The 21,665-nt window shown below is 39.0% G+C and overlaps 1 protein-coding gene across 2 annotated transcripts in view; it reads right to left on the minus strand.

Moving 5' to 3' along the window:
- The window catches only part of SAMC1 (S-adenosylmethionine carrier 1), a 205,286-nt gene that overhangs the window by 140,332 nt on the left and 43,289 nt on the right, over positions 1 to 21,665 (minus strand). For both annotated transcript variants that reach the window (XM_090017641.1, XM_090017642.1), the window contains exons 3-5: positions 8,348 to 8,455; positions 8,068 to 8,154; positions 5,534 to 5,606 (exon numbers count right to left, since the gene is read on the minus strand). In XM_090017641.1, the coding sequence (XP_089873767.1) occupies positions 5,534 to 5,606; positions 8,068 to 8,154; positions 8,348 to 8,455 (268 nt within the window). The remainder of the gene's footprint in view (positions 1 to 5,533; positions 5,607 to 8,067; positions 8,155 to 8,347; positions 8,456 to 21,665) is intronic.

A 21,665-nucleotide genomic window follows, 5' to 3' on the forward strand; every position in this document is an offset into this window, starting at 1 on the left:
CAACTCCTGAAATTTGGAGATGTAATCTACCAGACTTGACGTGCCTTGGCAAAGTTCCAAGAATTCCACCTTTTTCCTCTCCCTTGCATGAAGAGGGAAATAGTTCTCCAAGAAAGCTCTTTTGAAGGTCTCCCAAGGAATAAATGGAGTTGTCGGGAACTGTATGTTCCGGGTCGTGTCCCACCAGTGGCGGGCGGCACCCAAAAGCCTGAAAGTACCATAAAGTATCTTCTTGTCGTCTGGGACTATCAAAACTTGGAATACTCGCTCCACTTCCAATATCCAGTTCTCAGCTGCATCGGGGTCAAGCTTGCCTGTGAAGGTTGGAGGATCGAGCTTTAAAAACTTTTCATATGATACTGTCGCATGGTGGCTTGGTTCTGGGGTAGGTACTTGGTTGTGCACTTGATTTCGCATGGCGATAGCCAATGCGCTCAGGGAATCCATGATGAATCCTTGTTGATCTGACCATTCGTCAGACGAACCTTCGTTCGAACCTCGAACCATCCTTAAAATAACCAGATGATACGTAAGTCAATACTTGGAGGAAAAGAATAATATCAAAAAGGTTATCGTATTTTCGAGTAATAGAGATTACAAAATCCCAACAGTGTTGGTACAAGAGGTTACTTACAATAGCAAAACACAAACCGATTACGAGTACAAAAACCAGCGCGTTTTATCTCCTTTTTAGGGATGATGAGAGTAATTTTTCAAGCACTCTCTTGCAATACCCGTGCGCCTTAACCCACGCAGAAGGGGAAAAGGATGGAAATCTTCATTCGGGACTCCTTGCCTCTGAAGAGGAGTTGTGGGGGTGTAATGTGGCGAGGCATTTGGCGCATAGGGCGGCGAAGCCGGAGTGTACACCGGAGAATCCGGTATGTACTGCGGTGAAGCCGGTGTGTACACCGGAGAATCCGATATGTACAGCGGTGAAGCCGGAGTGTTCACCGGAGTATCTTATATGTACTACGGTGAGTCTGGGGTTGGTGTGTATATTGGTGAGTTGGGAGAAGGCATATAAGTGGGTGGAGCGACGCCCTGAGCACCCTCTTGGGGTAATATCTGTCCATCACACGTTGGTGTGTCTAAAGTACCCTATACCGAGGACGTTGTGTCTTCCAGATCTTGTGCGGCAGATGCCTTTCTATCGTATGCTTTCCTGAGTTGACAATTATTCATTGTGTGACCTTCTTCACCACAGAATTCGCATTCCATCTGGGCTTGCCAGGGAGATTCTGCTTCAGAAGATTCCAGAGAAGCGCACCGATTATGTAAAACATGATTTGGCACGCGACCACCTTCCCGAAAGTGCACTGTTGCCCACGTCGTGGCTAGCGGTTCTTGGTAGGCATCCGGAATTGTAAAGCCCCATGAATCCACAAAAGTGGGAGGAGGTGGCCTGCTAGTCCAACATTCTGAACCGGTAGTCGAACGCTCATGTCTTCCTACCACAGAGCTTCTACCCTAACTGAACGACAACGCGTTCTTCGTGCGCCTCTTCTGCGTCCCAATCTCGAATCATCCGAAGGGTTCATTTTTTTTAAATAAGAAAACCCCAAACACTCATGTAAGGTATGCTCTAGCCTAACAGTATAGAAAAGAGAGAAATTAAGTTACTTACAGCGCGATGCGGATGCTCGATGACCAAGAATCACTGTTTTCAACTGCTCTGATACCAAGTTGTAACGTCCCAAAATTTCAAACTTTCTAAATTCCTTTGAAATAGTTGAAAAAATTCTTTTCTTTACAGAGTTAATTTTTAAAATCAGCGAAAACGATTTCTTTAAAAGAAAAAATGACAAGTTTGACAACTTTAGGCACATTAGCGAGAGAACAAAGATTTACCATGGACGATCCGCAATAATACTTAGGAAACCATTTCTTCTATTAAAAGAAAGTGTTTGGCTTGTACAAAATTTGGATTTCCTCCAGGGAAATTATAACAAAAACCAAAATGTCCAGGAGAAGAACTACGAGCAGAAATAGTGGATCCTGAGTCATCTCGCAGTCGCGTCATCGCCTGTGATGCACCTATTCGTCACCTGTACCCATGAAATGGGTTAGTTTTGCGAAAAACTAGTAGGTGAGCACAAAAACAGAAAGAACTAAATTAGGCATAAATAATTTATGCAGCAGGTAGTAACGAGCAAATTAAACAGATAAACTGGAGAAACAAGCTAAGTACAACAAACTGAAAGGGTGAGCATGCTCAATTTAGTTATTACTTGTTAACCGGCTATGCGGGTACATACATGGCACGTGAGTCAAAACAGTCGAGACCAAGTCGAGTGTTCATTATGTTAAGTATTTTAAGATACCTCAGTTGTCTGACTGAATCCTATTCCTATGAAGACGACCGATGGTCGAGAGAGTAAGTCCCCAAGGCCTGATAGGGATGCATCCAACTTCTGCAGAAGTGTTAGGCTAACTATTGTAGCCTCAATCCCCCCTAACCTCCAATGACTGAGGAAGACAGGTCTTTTGCCCGTAAAAAGCCATAAATGGTCTGTATATCGGAGCTTGTACCATTCGTCCTCTCTCTTGACGAAGCCAGGTTGAATTGAGCGCGACGGGGTTTCTTAGTCGTTGCCTCATTCTTCATGCTTTGGTCCATTAGACCAAAACGAGCATCTTGCCTATGAAGGCGATCCCAATTTTTTTATATGTGTTTTCAACAATGTGCACAAAGCACTAATCGAGGTCATATGACCATCTCATTCAATCGTCGTAGTATTAGCATGCCTCGCATGTTCAAGAGTACACTACGAGGAAAGAGATATAGGTCCTTAATAGGAGCCTCAAGAGTATTTTTCGCAAAGATATAATGTTTTAAAAAGTTATTTTAACATTCTAAATCTTTCGAAACAATCAACAACTTGCCTACATATGGCATGTGATTTTCTCGAATCTCGCATCCGATGATGCAGTGTCTGGGTGCTACGCAAGTCTCGACACTGGTCTTGGTGAATGGGCTTCATAAAAGAACCCATCGCCCAACAACTTGATCTTGTCCCAGATCAAGGATTTTTCCAAAACATATCAGGTAAAATAGTGGAAAAGGTATTCCTCCCGAATACACTAAGTCGATGGCAAGGCAAAAACGAAAGACAATAATGCAAAAAGCAAGAGTCTGGGCACGAAGCGCGATGGCAAACAGAAATAGGAAATGCGAAAGCAAAGGACAAGGATCGCGAAACCGCGTCCATGAATTAAAAGACAGTAAATAGTAAATACGAAAGCAAAAGCTTGGGCGCAAAGCGCGACGGCAAAAAGAAACAGGAAATGCGAAAGCAAATGACAAGGATCGCGAAACCGCGTCCTTGAATTAAAAGACAGTAAGTAGTAAATACGAAAACAAAAGCCTGGGCGCAAAGCGCGACGGCAAACAGAAACAGGAAATGCGAAAGCAAAGGACAAGGATCGTGAAACCGCGTCCTTGAATTAAAAACGTACTTATATACGTATATGTATATAAATATGTCATTAAGTCCTTTCAATCTTTAATTATTTAAGCTTGATTTAATTATTTAAGTCCTTGTGCAACTTCTCCTACCTTGGGGTATTGCGAGGAAGAAGTCGTCTACGAGCGTAGGTGATCGTTGGTTTAGTTCGCGGGGCACGAACGGGCTCCGTTGCGTAACACTGCAAGAGTACGATATTAGCATGCATAAAACGAATAAGGATAGAGAGAAGACTCGATTTCTCCGCAACTCAATGCTGGGGTCATCGGCCCCTACAGTTATAAAAAAGAACGGGGTAGGGTCCAATGACCCATGCCGCCCAAGGAGACAGGTGCAGGGGCCATCCCTGCCGGATATTTTAAAGAAGGGCAGGGGCCATCGGCCCTTGCCGTGATAAAAGTAAGAGGGGCAGGGGCCTTCGACCCCTGTTGGGTCTTCAAAAAGAGGGGCAAGGGCCTTAGAAGGCCCTTGTTGGGTTTTAAAGAAGGGAGGGGCAGGAGCCTTCGGCTCCTGCCAGATTTTAAAAGAAAGGGGCAGGGGCCGATGCCCCCTGCCAAGGAAACGAGCAGAGAGAGAGGGAGCGCAGGGGCCAAACGCCCCTTGCGGCTTTCCCAGAGGAGGCAGGGGCCATCGGCCCCTGCTAGATTTTTGAAAAGAAGAGGGGCAGGGGCCGATGGCCCCCTGCCGGAAGGTAAACAGAGAGAGAGTCGCAGGGGCTTTTGGCCCCTGCCTACCGTGATCGGGAGAGGAGACAATGAGAGGGAGGGTACTCACCTGAGGTTGCCGGAGAGAAGGGAGGTCGTCGGGGAGTGGCTGTTGTGAAAGGAGCTTGCCGGAGAGTGGTTGCCGAAGAGGGGCTCGCCGGCATCGGCAATGAGAGAGAGATGGAGTCGAGGGGAGAGAGAGTAGAGACAGAGGGGGGAGAGACGAGAGATGAGAGAGAGTCGGGGGATTGGGGGAGAGGCTCGTAAGCCCTCCCCTCTCCCCTCTCGCCCTTTTAAAAGGAGGGGGCGCACACAGGGCCCGCCCCCTGTGTCGCCGGTGATCCCCCCCTTCTTTGGGCTGCCAGCCCCTCCGAAAACCCTTTTCGAGGAGCTGGGCACGGGTTGGATCCGGGTCGGGTCTAGACCCGACCCGGGTCCGATCTTTTTTTTTTAACTGGGTTTTACAATAGTTCATGAGTGCCTCTAGGTCATCTCATTTGGCAGCAGTTATGAAGATTACCAGATATGTTAGGTGTACCATGCATTATGGATTGTTCATTTCTGCTATATCGTTGGAGTTGAAAGCATATTGTGATGCAGATTTTGGTGGAGCCTCTAAGGATAGGCATTTTACCTCAGGGTTATGTGTGTTTCTAAGAGAATCATTAATATCATGAAAAGCAATAAGCAACAAAGGATTGCTTTGTCCACTACCGAGGCAGAATACCGTGCAATGGCTCAAGTAACTGCAGAAATCATTTGGTTGAGGTGGACATGGGAGTAAACATAGACACGGTAACTACTTTGAATTGTGACAATCAGAGTGCTATTCATATCGCCAAAAATCCAGAATTTTATGAGAGGACTAAGCACATTGAGATAGATTGTCACTTTACTCGTCAAGCATATCTAGATGGAGATATGTCTTTGGTATACATTGGGACTCAACCTGATATGTGATTGTTTTACAAAACAATTACCTTTGAAGGCTTTCCAATCATTTTTGTTCAAGCTTGGGTTGATTGTTTTCTCATCACCTCAAGCTTGAGCGGGAGTGTTGAGGAAATGCTATATTTCCTTTGTGTGTAATACCCTCAAATGTATCTATTTGTACATATATTCCAGATTAGGGGCATTTTTGTAATCTACCTAGCATATGCCCACTACTCCAGTAGCCTTTGTCTTGTAGTGGGCTCTATGGGGGTCGCCCCCCCCCCTCCCTTTTATTAGTTTGTTGTAACCCTATTGAAAACTAATGTTCTATTGAAACTTTTCTCCCTTATTGCTTCTTCTTGCTCTCATCTATGTTCAATACAGATATTCTGATGCAAGCCTTCTTTGCAGCTTGTAAGAGGTACTCACGGCAAGACACCAGCAAGATTGCCACCCAATCCAGCATATAGGCCCTTCAAAATAATCTTACCACCACCCCGAGCTGCCTGTAAAGTGGTTACAAAAAGCATAACTGATCAATATTCTGACAAGACCAATATGACACAAATAAAGAAGCAGCTGACAAAAAGGAAAAATAAGTAGGACATTTATACAACCAGGTATTCAGCAAGACAACCACAGTGAATAACAAAACATTATCAGCTAAATCAGAATAAGAACACTGGTTTGAACTAGAATCGACAAAATATGAAAACTGCAAGTAAATTCAAAAGAAAACTGCAAGTAATATATAGAAATAATTAAGGGAGAGCCATTAATTGACTAGCAAATAACCACAAATAGCCTTTTATGTTTTCTTCCTCGATTCAATATGAGCATTTCATGAGCACCTAAGACAAAGATGAAATTATAAGCACCCTGATTGGTCGTGCAGAATAATTCACATCAATAGATTTGTACTATATTTCACATACACAGGTTATCAAAAACCTAGCTGTGGGAACCATAGACCAAAGTGTAATTCCACTAGGATTCTGAATACAGCTCATCCAGAAACCTATAGAAATGGTGTCCAAAATATCTAATATCCTAAATGACAGTGCCATCCAACTGTACTAGTGAAAATTTCTGGCATATGTTGTCCAGTACTGTCAAAATATCTGATGAAACCACGGTTACTGGAAGTGCCTACATATTCTCGGAAGGTTTCTTCTATGCCTGCTTCCAAAGTGATGAGAAAAATACTTTCAAGGATAGAGAAATTGCAATTTCCATGCATCAGAATTTCACTTCCACTTAAGGGAAAAGTTTGAAGGAATTCTAATCCCTATGAAGAGAGAACGGCAATTTCCCAATTCAACTGGGTCTTAGTGGTACGTGTGATTATGTTTCCTGTAATTAAAATAAATTTAAAAACTCATGTTTCTATTGTTTTACTACTGACTAACAAAAACTAACTTGGAACCATTGACTGGTGTTATGACCGAAAGTCAGACCCAATTTCTTTTGTTCTTTTAATTTTTGATAGAATTGATGTATTGATTTATTGCTCCATTAGAGCGGGTGTAGTGGGACTTGCGGATGGGATGTTAGGCTCCATTTTTGAAGAACTGGGATAGAACCATATGGGTCAAGAACCAAGAGTTGTGAGAACGAATGAAATGACCCAAATCAAGATTTGGTATATCGCTTGATTGATCCATATGAACAGTCCCACTGTTCAACAACTCTTATTCATAAAAACTTGTAAACTCATCATTTTGAGCCTTAGAAAACAAAACAACAGGCTTATCATAAGAAAAAACACTTTCATCAAAAACATGCCTTGATAGAAAAACTCGACCGATTGGAGGATATAGACATCTATATCATTTATGTTATTCACTATAACCTAGAAAAATGTATGATTTTGATTTAGGCTCAAACTTATTCTATTGTAATCATTAAGATGAGGGAAGCACCTGTAGCCAAAATCCCTAAGACATGAATAGTCTGATTTTTTCTAAAAAATAATCTCAAACAAAGACCTCATTCTCAATGTTGTTGGGATTATGTTGATTAACCAAGCAGATGTGATAAAGGCTTCTATCAAAAAATGAGTAGGAAGACGATCATGAAAAATCATGGTAATCCCCAACTCAGTAATAGATTTGTGCTTGCATTCAGCAAGCTCATTCTGTTCGGGTGTCTTGGGACACACTTTGAGATGTTTAATCCCATGATGTCTCAAATACGCAGCAAGCTTCAAGCTATTAAATTCTCTCCCTTTGTGAGTTTGAAAAACTTAGTTTCTCTCAAATTGAGTCTGAACCATTTTATGGAATTCAACAATTTTTTTATATAATTTTGACTTATATTTGCACTTCTTAAAAGCCAAGAACCTTTTATATAGCCAGTTTTAAAAGGTAAATAGAGGCAGAAGTTCTTAAATTTTTTCTTTTCATGGTAGAAAGTATACATGCACACATGAAACATGATTTATAGATTTTTATCACTAAGATCAACTGATATTTACTAATTACTATGGCATCAACAAATAATGAATGTTTCCTTAATTTAAGATGTACATTAGTGTAATGATATTTATTCCACATATGTAGCAAACCTAATTGTGCAATCGTATAGTAGATAAAATAAGAAAATTCTTTGTAGATTCCCAGTATTATTGTATGGGTGTATGTTTCTTGTAGATCAAGAATATACCTAGTCTTGGATTGTAATGGCAATTCGTATACCAAGATAACTTTCACTATTTTTACTTAACAAATGAGGAAGCTCCTACTTCACTTCTATAAGGCTTCCCACTTTATATGGATCAAGAAAATCTTAACATCTCAATTTGCTTTTCTCGCTCTCTCCCAATAAAGCAACATCATAAGATCATCTACATATATACATTCGAAGGATAATGGCTACTTCTGAATTTTGGTTCAGAGCAATATAAATGAGATAAGGTATGGATGTAAAATGGAATAACTGCATGATATGACTTAATGTAGAACCTGCCTGCAGCCTGGTTTTAATTGTATCAATGGGGTAAAGAGCAGCTTCAACCACCACACCAGCAGTACCTCCTGCTATGACACCCTCTGCAATATCAGAAAAACAATATCCTTTCTTCATTTGTTGTGTGTGAGTAGTATTTGGGAAATGACATCATTTCCAGACAAAAAAGAATAACTTAACATAAAAAATGGATTCTTATATACACATAACCAAATAGCTTTCAAGTCCAAAAAGGAAGCTGTTTACATAAATGTGTTGGCAGCCTGTAGAGCTTACCATACAATGCACGAAAGAAGTCAAATGGATTCTCATCTGTCATAGTTACTAAGGCCACTGACTTCATTGACTCAGAATGAGAGTTGCATGTTTTCACTTGGAGTGAATCTGCATAGTAAGACATAACTTATCAAGAAAGCAAATACAAATTTCCAAAGAAGAGTGAACAAGCAGAAACCTGCACTTCTACAATTGAATCAAGTCAAAGCCATTAATACAAAACAAATCCTATTTTGGCATCTTTGGATGACCTTAACTGATATATAAGTGTTTCAATCTATGTCACACGGACTCTTCTAACAAGGCACCGCACCCGCACCCATGTGGGTGTGACACTTGGACACAGCTTCCTTTGTGTAAGGTGAAGTCAACCACACTGAGGTTTATTTTTGTCCAAAAGTAGATTTGGTTAACCCTAACCAAGTCCAGTTATATCTATATTATGTATATAAATACATAAATGCACACACATACACGTAGTGTTAACTTAAAACTGTTCAAAATTATATATATACCCTCCCCGCACCCAAGTTTTTTTAAAGTGCCGAATCACTGCATCTGCACTTGCACCCGCACCTATGTGACATAGGTTTCAAACCTTTTTTTTAACCAATGATTGTTTCAGGATGAACCTAGACATGGTTTACCAGCTTATTGACACTAAGATGTTGAATCAGTGAACCATGTTGAGCTTTCTCTCAACTAGAATAGACTAGTACTAAGCATGCCTACCCTTAGAACTAACAATAGGGAGGAAAAGTTGCAATTTAGACCTGGGTTGACTCCTAATGAAGACAGGAGGCATCTTAAGTATCAAATCTCTTTTTTTTTTTAAAGAAAAATAAAATTATGTATTAACTCTCAAGATGGAAAGAATTACATCGAAGATTCTAAGCAATGAGAAATCACTCAGGATGAGATGGTGATTACATTAGATGATTCTCACTCATCCCAATGGTAAAGAGCCAACAAGATGGAGATTACAATTGTAGACTAAGTGCATCTTGAGGTCTTTCTCCTTGAACACCTCAAGCATATTCCTGGGAGTTCACATTTAGCATCTCAATTTCAGTCATTTTTGGCATGCGCACCTTTTTAGTGCTCTTGAGCACTAGCTTGGTTGGGGGCATGGGAGAAATGCCTGAGCAACTAGTTTGGGCATCGCAAAACGTCTGTTAAGATTAGTTGACCTTCTAAAGTTTCAAGCTTTATTTTTCTTAAAGTTGGTTCCTTGATATTTTATATATAATGAGGGACTCGTATGTAATTTTTCTCTTTTAGGCTGACCTCTATTTAAACTAGAGGTGATTAGCCCTAAATAACATAACGAGTTTCCCTCTCTCTCTCTCTCTCTCTCTCTCTCTCTCTCTCTCTCTCTCTCTCTCTCTCTCTCTCTCTCTCTCTCTCGGTTCCTGTGTACTCCATTAAAGTTTCCACATGGTATCAAAGCAGTAGGTCTTGGGAGCGTGAGCATGTGTTCTGTCTTCACCAAAGCTCGAGTAAAAAAAAAAAAGGTGTGTGTATTTTGTCTCTTTACGAGTTGCATAGATATGATAACAGATCTGATGTCTGACAAATGTCATGACACAGATCTGTAATCAGATCTAAAGGCCACGGTAATCTTTTGTCAACAGGATCGAGTAGCGGCAGTTATGGGTGATGTGCAAAAGCCAAAAAAAAATTCTTTTCTGATTATGAGTCTGAGTGGAGTGAAGAAAACCTATGCTGCTCAATCGTAGATCTGGATGTTCAAGGATCTGGATGTCGGAAAAGTTTTTTTTATTTGGGGTCGCCGTGAATCCTGTGTCGTGTGGAGCATATTTTTTTTCAACTGATATGAGGCTGCCGTGATTTCTGTTTCGTGGGGAATATTTTATCTGAGATGTGCTCATAACAGATCATAGATTAAATGATCCTTTGTTTTTGTTTTTTTTGGTCGTGGACATGGATGGCATGTTTGAAGTGGTTATGGTTATTTCAGAAAACAGATCTGCTATCGTGATTCATCATTGTTTCTGTTGTGTGTTGAACAGTCTCGTGTGGTCATGAAATATTCAGATTCGAACTCTGAGTGGTTTAGAGAGTGAATCTGATCATTGTTTTTTTTTGTGAATCTAGGATAAGTTTTCTTTGGTCATTTATTGCAGCAGTATTATCGGCAATTTCTCCTGAGTTAGGGTTATTCATTATGGGTGAAGCTTCGAAATTCGATTCCAAGAATGAGACTATTGGGGAATATAAGGCATTTGCAAATCCCTTCTCGTACGGTTCTTCTGTGAAATTGAATGAAACAAACTATGCCAGGTGGTCCAAAACTTTCATGATGTCGGTATCTGGACATCGTAGAAAACATATTTTGTTGAAAACTGAACCGAATGATAAAGTGGGAAAATATATCACTTGGGATGAAGATAATGACATTGTTATGTCATGGATCATGAATAGTGTTGAACCTCATATTGCAGATGGTCTAATTTACTATAATACAGCTAAACATATGTGGGACAATCTTCAAGATACGTACTCTCAAGAGACTAATGTGAGTCGTATCCTGCAAGTCGAACAAGAGATATATAATTTGCAGCAGAGAGATCAAACCTTGGCCCAGTACTATGCCTCCGTCAAAGCAGTGTTTGAAAGACTTAATGCTCACAGGCCTCTTTGTTGTTCGAAGCAAAAGGATCATCAAGAACAGACTATGGTTGCTCGGTTCCTCACAGGCTTATCTTCAGAATTCTCTGTTGCTAAAGTCCAAATGTTGACCAGAACTGATGTACCTACTCTTGTTGATGCATACAATCGCTTGAGTAGACTTGTTATTTCTCTTTCACAATCTCATCATATATCTCAGACATCTGCTCTAGCTGTCCCATCTGGTTATGGACGTGGAAATACTCAAAATATTAGAGGACGAGGTCGTGGAAGAGGTATGGGAGGTAAAGGTAAACTTCAATGTACTTTCCTTTAAAAATCAGGACATTTAGAAGATCGTTGTTGGGATAAACATGGATGGCCAGCCTTTTCTGCATCAAAGCCTAATGTTCCAAAAGCTAATGTTACAACACTAGAGGTAGCAAATGCAAATGAAACTTCTTCTGCCAGTGACTATATCACTCTTAGTCAAGCAGAATATGATGAACTGATAGCTCGTCGACCTTCAAGCTCCTCTTCTCATGTAGCTGGTGTTGCCTACTCAACAGAGGATCATCTTCATCTAAATGATAGTAAATGGATTATTGACTCTGGTGCATCCAGACATTTGTGTGGAAATTCTCATTTCTTTTCAGATCTAAAGGATATTACTGCTCATCGAGGAGTCTCATTAGCAGATGGGAGTTCCTCTCCAGTTGTTGGTTAAGAAAATATTTCTATATCTTCTTCCTTGCAGTTGAAAAATATCCTTCATACTCTCTCATTTCCCCAAAGTTTACTCTTAGTGAGTTGTCTTACAAAAGAGCTAAACTGTAGAGTGATATTTGATCTTGTGGGTTGTCATTTTCAGGATTTGCTGACGGGGAAGAAGATTGGTGGAGGCTATGAAGAAAATGGAGTCTACTACCTACATCATCCAGTGGGAAACATTTATGCTGCAGTAGATTACTCCTCCAGTCCTGTTCAGTGGCATCGTCGCCTTGGTCATCCTTCATTGTCAAAGCTTTGTTATGTCTTTCCTCAAATTTTGTCTACTACGGCATTTTAATGTGAAGCATGTCAGTTGGGCAAGCATCATCGGAGTTTGTTTCCTTCTAGTCAGAGTCAGTCCAGTCATAAGGTCTTTGAACTTCTTCATGCAGATGTATGGGGTCCTAGTAAGATTCCTACCAGGACTCAGTCTCGATATTATGTTGTTATTGTTGATGATTTTTCTAAGTTGTCTTGGGTGTTTTTAATAAAAGAAAGATCTGAAGTTCCTAGTATTATCAAATCATTAGTTCTTAAAATAAAAACTCTGTTTGAATCTGTTGTCAAGATTGTTCGCACAGATAATGCTCTTGAGTTTAAAACCAAAGTCTTGTTGCAATTTTATCAAGACCATGGCATTCAACCTCAAACCACTTGTGCCTATTCTTCTCAACAAAATGGGGTGGTTGAGCGAAAACACAGGCACCTCCTTGATATAGCACGTACCCTTATGATTCAATCCAATATTCCCGCTTTATATTGGGGTGATGCGGTTATCACAACTTGTTATCTGATCAACCGCATGCCTTCGTCATCTGTGGGAGATCAAATTCCTTTGCATATCCTAAATCCTAATGCTCCGCTTTTCTCTTTCTCGCCCAAGGTATTTGGGTGTGTTTGCTTTGTGCACAAACTTGGACCTGACCGTGATAAATTAGTTGCTCAAGCAACTAAGTGTATGTTTATAGGTTATCCAAAAAATCAAAAGAGGTATCGATGTTATGATCCGATTTCTCGGCGAGAGTATGTCAGTGCGAATCTATCTTTCTTGGAGTCCATTCCATATTATTCTAGTGCTGGTGCTCAAATGCAAGTTGATCAAGATGACTCATTTCCCCTTCATGTCCCTCCTTTTCCCTTAGAATATGTGCCCCAATTACAGAATCCAACTCTACCTTCCTCACGGTTTCATAATCCTCCATTGGTATATGTGCGTAGAGCTCCACCTCCTCCCGTGCCTTCTGTGAGTTTTCTCCAGAGACTGCGAACGAGAAATTAAGAGAAGGAAGAGAGAGAGGCTGTAATGAGTCACGATTTCTCAACAACAGAAATCGTGACCTATTTCATTAATATATAGGCAAAAGCCCTAATACAAAGCCTTCACAATAACCCTGATAAGCTGGGGTTATTTGCAAGTATGCCATTATGTTGTGTGTGGACATTATACATACAAGTAGTTTGGATCCAGATCCGGATCCAAACTGTAAATACAAAATACGTATACTACACTGTCTAATAGTCTCCCTCAAGTTGTGCATGATTTTGGATCATGGACAACTTGCTCTTTAGAAACCAAAAACGGCACTTTGTGAGTCCTTTAGTGAACAAATCAGTCACTTGGTCTTCTGTTCTAATATAATGGGGCTCAATCTCTTTTTCTTCAATCTTTTGCCTGATAAAATGTTGATCAATCTCAATGTGCTTGGTCTTGCTGTGATGAATGGGATTAAGAGATATTTGAATAGCACTTTGGTTATCACAAAAGAGAGAAAAACTAGCAATCGGCTTTTTGAGCTCTGTTAACAAATGTCTAGTCCATGTTACTTCTGCCGTAGCAGCAGCCATCGCCCTGTATTCTGCTTTTGTGCTAGATCTAGCCACTGCCTTTTGTTTTCTACTACTCCAGGAAACAAGATTGGCACCAATGAAAATGCCATACCCTGAAACTGACTTTCGACCATCAGAATCTCCAGCCCAGTCTGCATCTGAATAAGCAATTATGTCATGAGCAGTATTCATGGATCTGCTTTTGGTGTACAAAAGTCCATCTCCAACAGTACTCTTCAAGTACCTCAGTATCCTCTTTACTGCATCCATATGTCTCGTCCTTGGCTCATGCATGAATTGAGAAACTTGATTGATTGAATATGTAATGTCGGGCCTGGTAAAAGTAAGATATTGAAGCATTCCCACTAGACTCCGATATTTGGTGGGATTATGATACAAGTCTCTGTCTTGCACACTTTGTTTCTGATTAAGCACACTAGGAGTAGCAAGAGGCTTGCAATCTTTCATTCCACCCTTTTCTAACAGATCCAGGGTGTATTTATGTTGGGTCAAAGTAAGTTTATTTTCTTGACTATCCACTTCTACTCCAAGAAAGTACCTAAGGTTTCCAAGGTCCTTCATTTTGAACCTTTGACTCAGAAGATCTTTAGTTTCTTGAACATGATTCTCACTACTTCCTATAATAATTATATCATCAACATATAATAACAAGAAGGTAGTAAACTCCTTACCTCGAAGAATAAAGAGGGAGTGATCCAATTGCGATCGATAGAATTGCATACATATTCCTTTGAATCTACTTCTGTATATCCTGGCGGTTGTTCCATGTATACTTCTTCCTTCAAATCCCCATGAAAAAAGGCATTCTTCACATCTAGCTGACTTATTCTCCAACCATAATCGACAGCTAATGAAAGAACAATGCGAATTGTGCCCATTTTCACAACTGGACTAAAAGTTTCATCATAGTCCTGTCCAAACTCTTGAGTGAATCCATTGGCTACGAGACGAGCTTTATATCGTTCAACACTTGCATTCGGTTTGTATTTGATCTTGTAGACCCATCATGAGCCAACAACATTTCTATCTGGGGGACAACTGTCCATGTTTGACACTGGTACAAAGCTTCCATGGCTTGAATCCATTTTTTGGAATTAATGGCTTGATGAAAATGTCTAGGCTCAGTCGCTTTCTCAGTGACAAAAATAACTGAAAATCCATGGTGAAATTCTCATAACTGACCCACCTTTCAATAGGATGTCGAGCTCTTTCAGATCGTCTGATTGGAATAGCTACTGTATTAGAAATTGAAGAAGTAATGTCGTTGGATGGATCAAACATAGGATCTTCTTGTTCAATATCATCCGAAGTCAAGAGTGAGTCCCTTTCTCTTCTCCTATAAACTTGCCCAGCAAACTTGTTAATCTCTGGAGGATGTTCTATTTCAAGTTCTTGTATGCCACTGTATCCATCTTGACAGGATGTTCCTTGAGCAGAGGAGGAAGAACACTGATCATTGGTTGCAGGAAAGAGTTCAGCACTGAGCCATGGATCATAAAATAGAGTATTCATATTGGTTTGGGCAGAAACATATTCTCCATCTCCAAAATCATTCTCATCAAAAACTACATTCCTAGATATCTTAATTCGTCTATTGTCAGGATCATAACACCTGTACCCTTTGTGGTGATTTGCATATCTGACAAATCTACACTTGGATGCCTTAACTTGAAACTTGTTTAGCAGAGAATAGTCAATATGAACATAACACGTGCAGCCAAAAAATTTTAGTTCATCATAATCAGGATGCTTCCCAAATAGGACGAAAAAAGGTGATTTATCTTCTAAAAGCTTCATGGGCAGACGATTAATAATGTAAACAGCAAAGTGAAAGGCCTCTGTCCAGAGTCCTATGGGAGTATGACTTTCGTGCATCATGCTCATAGCGCTTTCCACAATGTGACGATGTTTCCGTTCTGCAACTCCATTTTGTTAGGGTGTATGCGGGCAAGATACGCTACGATTTATCCCATTATCTTGGAGATAATTGATAAAATCCTTGGAGGAGTATTCCCCCCCACCATCACATTGGAAATGTAGAATATTACAAGAAAATTGAGTTTTGACAAATGTATGAAAACAACAAAAAATAGAGAAAACTTCCGATTTATTCTTCATGAAATATATCCAAGTGAAGCGAGAGAAATTATCAATAAAAATAACATAATATTTGCTGCCAGAATTAGAAGGATTAGGAGTCGGTCCCCATACATCGGAACAGACGATTTCAAAAGGCCTTGAAGCTCTCTCATTTATTGAATGAAAAGGAAGAACATGACTCTTACATATTTGACAACTTGAACACATTTTATTATCTGATCTAGGAATCAGGCCAGACTCAGGAATAAGACCATCAGATACGAGTCGCTCAACGAAGACTCGACCACAATGACCAAGACGCAAATGCCAAAAATCAAGCTTATTACATTTATTTGAAGATTGCAAATTGAACACATGAATATGCTTTGACGACATAGACTGGGGAGATGACTTCAAGGTAGGTCGAACACAAGTAGAAGGGTCCTCCTGGAAGACATACATATTTCCCCGGTGTTCCCCTCTAGCGAACGTCTTCTTCGTTTGTAGATCCTTGACATAAACAAAAGACAGAGTAAATTCAACAGAAGAATTGGTATGATCAACAAGCTTAGAAACAGAAACAATATTTTTTGTAATATTTGGGGCATGAACAACATTGGAAAGATAAAGTGGGGATTTAGGCAAGGGGATAGAAACATTTCCAATGTGGGTGATGGGGTGGTGTGACCCGTCTCCAGTGACGATGTTACTTTTTCCAAAATAAGGAGTTAAAGTAGAGAATTTACCCGCATTACCTGTGACATGAGTAGCTGCCCCTGAATCAATGCACCAGACTCCTTTATCATCGCGTTTCAGATCAAGTTCAGACAATGCAGCCAAAAGAAGCTCTTTCACATCGCCACCAAACTTTGAAGGGTTCTCCTTTCGTCCTGACGAGCTCTCACCCTTTTGGAACTTTCCTTTGTTCTGTGGATTGTGCCAACAATTGGCTTTGATGTGACCTCGCTTGTTACAGAGATAACAGGTGGGCACGTTTTTCAGATTATAAGGAGAGGCATTTGGGGTGGGTAGTAACCCACGCCCCCCTGGAGTACCTCGTCCTTGTCCTCTGCCTGCACCAAAATGACTATCACCGCGTCCCTGGCCAAAGGAAACACTAGTAGCAAGAACCTGTCCACCAGTGTCATGTGACATCCCCTTTAAGGTCATCTCATATTGAAGGAGTTTCGCTTGCAAGTCTTCAAACGATGGTAAGCTGGGTAGACATAACAATGAGGTCGAAAGAACATGGAATTCCGATCCTAATCCATTCAAGGCTTGCCTGACTTTATCTTTGTCTGTCACTTCATACCCGACAACAGCTAGTTGATCGCTTATGTTCTTGACCTTGTTCAAGTATTCCATGACAAACATGGAACCCTTAGTTAGGAGTTGAAATTCATGCTGAAGAAAGGAAATTCTAGCCTCTAAAATCTGAGAATATGTCTTCACTAGCCGGTCCCATAATTCTTTTGATGAGCACTCATCTGGAATTCCCACCAATACTTCTTGAGAGATAGTGGAGATAAGGAAAGCAACTGCAGCTTGATCACGCTTCATCCAATTTTCATAGTGGAGATTTGGTATTCGTTGTATAGAATCAGCCTCGTTTCCATCCTTAGTTTCTTGTAGGATAAATTCTGGAGGGGCTGAAATTGATCCATTTAAATGTCCAGAAAGACCTTGACTTTTAATGAATAGAAGAATTTGTCTCTTCCAGATCAAGAAATTGGAATTGGTAAGTTTTTCAGAAATGAGTTGGCCAAGAAAGTTGGATGAGAGAAAAGTTTGAGAAGAAGAAGAATCCATGACTTAGAACAAGAAAAAGAATATTATTGGCGTGTGCAATCAGTATATAAATGCAGCAATTTTTTATTTTTTTTAAAAGGTAGAGAGTTGAGAATTCAGCGTGAATCTGATTATCAGAACTGATACCCGGATTATCAGGTCTAATCTGATTTGATAAAAGAAGCTAAGACTTTTCCTTCCTTTTTTTTTGAAAAATATATAAAAATTGCACACAGCAATAATAAAGCAGAAATAAAAGGAATATCGTTGATGTACAAATCTGTCAGCAGCCGATAAAATCCAAATATGTGAAATTGAATGGAAAGGGGAGAGACAAATCTGATGTACAGATCTGGAGCAACCGATAAAACCCCAAAAGATATCGTGAAAGCAAAGAAATCGAAAAAGTTGATTTGGTACAAATCCAAATAAGCAAATCCAAATCAGTTCGAGAGATCTACTGATTCGATGGACAAAAATATCGTGAAAATTGATTTGGCCCAAACCCAAATCAGTTTCAGCAATCAAACTTGATGTAAAGAGATGTGAAGATGGAGGAACAGATTGAAGAAAGAAGTACCTGGGGCTAAAAAAAATATCGTGAAAATTGATTTGGCCTAAACCCAAATCAGTTTCAGCAATCAAATTTGATGTAAAGAGATGTGAAAATGGAGGAACAGTTTGAAGGAAGAAGTACGTGGGGCTCGTATTCCAGCAGAGGAATAGATTGAAGGAAGATCTGAAGATGGAAGAAGTACCTGGGGCTCGTATTCCAGTAGAGGAACAGATTTGAAGGAAGATTTGGGCTCGTGATCGTATTGCAGCAGCTACACCGAATAAGGAAAGAGAGGAAGGAAGATCTTGTATGGACTCTTTCTTTTTAAAAAACTCATTCTTTTTAAAAAAAAAGGCAAAATAGTAATAAAGGTAACTCATACCCCATTAAAGGGGTACGCGTATCCCATTAAAGGGATACGCGTACCCCTTTAATGGATACGCGTACCCCTTTAAAGGGATACGCGTACCCCTTTAAAGGGGTATGCGCTTCCTAATACTTAAGTGTGCTTCCCCATGCGTTTCGAAAGCGTGGCGTTTCACGCTTCTGAAGCGCGTATCGGGGAAGCGTGCTTCCCCTATAGTAGGGGCGCTTCCGGTAACTCTGGATTTACCCGTTAAATGGGCTAAATCCATATTTTCAAAGGTAAAATCAATTTCAACCATAGATTCCTTGTGTTTTTTTTATTCTCTTGTCATATTAATGTTTATTTCATATATTTCAGCATTAAAATAAATTTTGTTATGCTGTTTATGTATTTTCTTATTATTTTCCATGTTTAAATCATAGTTTTTAGTGTTTTCTTAGATTTTCGTGTGCTTTGATTCTAGGTCTGTAGAAATCATGCTAATTTGTGTTTAAATCTCTGTGAGAAAATTCTAATTTTTTTATATTTAGTCCACGAATGTGTCAGTAAGTCTCTGTAAAAAAAATCAGAGGTTTTTGGATTCGAGAACCCTGTTAGAAAAATACAAAATCGGATAGTGATTTCTGTTACTTAAAATCGCTATTAATATTCATGTATAAGTTGCAGATGCAATATTTCTGTCATCTGAGATCTGATTCATGATCCGTAAATTGCAGTAGCTTCGTGTTAATATCTATTATTTACTGTAATTTTCTTATATTTTTCTGTCATTGTCTGTTATTTTTCCTGTCAGAAAGTTAAATCAACTTTTTAAAACTTGTTATGCTTTATTAAAACCCTAATTCAACTTGTGTTGATCGTATCTCCCTAACCGGAGATCCGATCAATGATCTGTAAAAAAGGAAATTCCTTATTTGTATGTCTTCTATTCACTGCTAAAATTTTAGAATTTTCTGATGTGGTTTGATATTTTTCCCTGAATTTGAAACCGGAAGCATATGTTTTAATAGATTTTATATTCGTCATAATTGATCAAATATTGTCAGAGCGATATCTCCCTAACCGGAGATGGTTTTTCCGATCTGTAAAAGGGAGAATCTCTTTTTTCTGTCTAGTAAAATCTTATGAATTTCCATGGTTAATTGACCCCTGATTCGAGTCTGACACTGTGACAGGTACGTGCCTGCGGGTAAAAATAGCATATTTTAGGGTTTTGCAATTTTCATGTTAAAATTGTGTCAAAATTTGATCGTTCTGTTTCCAATTTAATTTTAGGGTTATAAGGAGTGCAGATGTCGATTTTTATTGATTTTGGATCTCATTTGATGCTCGAATTGATTATATTGCAAAATAGGATGCCCGTAGGATCCCGAAACACTGATAAAATCATAATTTTTTGTGTATAAGTTCATGTTTTTAGGGTTTGTTCATGTTTAGAATCATGTCAGGACAGCTTATAGTCGATTTGACTTTGTTTTGAGTCTTTTTAAACCCTAAATCCAAAATTTTACCAAAATATTTTGTGAAAAACCCGGATTTCAAGGCCATAGTCTTGTTTTCAAGGGAATTTTTGTCATTTTCACCCCCAATTCCGAAGTTCAAAGTTATTTATCTTTATTATTACTTTAATTTTATTTCATGTTACATTATGTTTATCCCAGGGAAATCATGGAATAGGGCTTATATCTAGTAAAATCGAGTAATTTACATATATTACTGGATAAATCTAGAAAAAGCCAACATATCTTCACTAACAAGTCTTCTAGTTTTGTAGGGATATTTCAAGGTTCTATTTTCATTTATTTAAATTCAATTAGTGATGTAAAGTTGTAAATAAACTTTAGAATAAGAATTTCAATTTATGCTTATAATTAGGATTTGCATTACATATAGTTTGAACTTTGATATATAACTGTCATGTTTGTTATTCATGCACATATTTCAATAACACTATGGTCTACATGAATTACACGTGCACTAGCTTCTAGGAAGTTGGTAAACTCGATCGAGTTTGTATTTATGACCATAGTCAGAATACGAACAGAATCCAGATTTACCATATTCTTTTAAGCCACAATCATCCTACACTCTTAGGCTATTTTCAAAAACCATTGCATACTTTAAAGTTTTATAAATGTTTTTATCCTTTCGGAATCAAATGAGATACATTTAATCCATATCTGTGGTCATAGTCAGGGATATGAGGCAAATTTATTTCATGGAAATTCTATAAGGCACAAAAATTCCTTTTCAAACAATTTTCTCAGAAATCTTTTCTTAAAGTCATATGCATATATCATATAGGTTTAGATTGCATCATGAACATATTTCACAGGGCCACACGCCCGTCCTTTTAATGTATTTTCTAAATTCCATTTCCTAAAATCGATTTTCTCAAATTTGCCCTGATTTTCCTCAAAATCGATTTTCTCAAAAAACCCTTTGGTTTTTCAAAGATCTTTTGAGTATTTCTCAATCCCAATTTGCGATTTTCCAAGTTATATTCTCAATTTCAAAGTTAAAATTCAGAGAAATCAACTTTCTCTAAGTCATTGTGAGTTTTATCATAAATCGATTTCTTCAAAACTTCTAGATTTCTTCAGAAATCGATTTTCATTTTCTTTAGAAATATTCTCTCAACAAGGCTCACGATTTTCAAAGTGTTATCTTTTTCAAGGATTTCTTTAGTATTTCAAATCTTTAAGGCAAACATCATGTTTTCAAACCTGCATTTTTAAAAATTCATAACACATGCCTGATTCTTTGTGCATTTAGGAAATAGAACATGATTTAGACAAGTTGAACAAAGCAAAGCATATGATTGATCCTTGGTTCAATTACCCCTGGTAAAGGTGCTAAGAACGGTTGAACCTCGTACCGACAGGCGAGTCCCCTTCTACGGAATTTTTTCGTATTTTAAAACGGATGCGAGTTATTTTCAAAAACTTTTTCAAAGGTCAGACTGACTTGCAAAAGTAAAATTTTGCAATGATAACAGGTTTGGCGACCGTGATGGGACCTGTCTTCGCCTGATCAATCTAGTGCTTTGCTTTATTCAAACTTGCCAAAATTGTGTTCTACAAATGTCAGCTTTTATTTCATGATATCATGTGAACCTAAGAGCCTAGATTCAGACCCAGCTGACATGGATCTCATGTAGACTTAAGCATGGTTTAGTAGGACTGATTGAAGAGGCGTTATTCATGCTCATTTAGACCTAGGTCTAATACAATCCTCCTCAATCTAGGGTCTGATTGAAAACAATTTTTGCTTTTTAA

Source organism: Nuphar pumila, chromosome 9, assembly GCF_984573655.1.
Source record: "Nuphar pumila chromosome 9, dmNupPumi1.hap1.1, whole genome shotgun sequence".
NCBI lineage: Eukaryota > Viridiplantae > Streptophyta > Magnoliopsida > Nymphaeales > Nymphaeaceae > Nuphar > Nuphar pumila.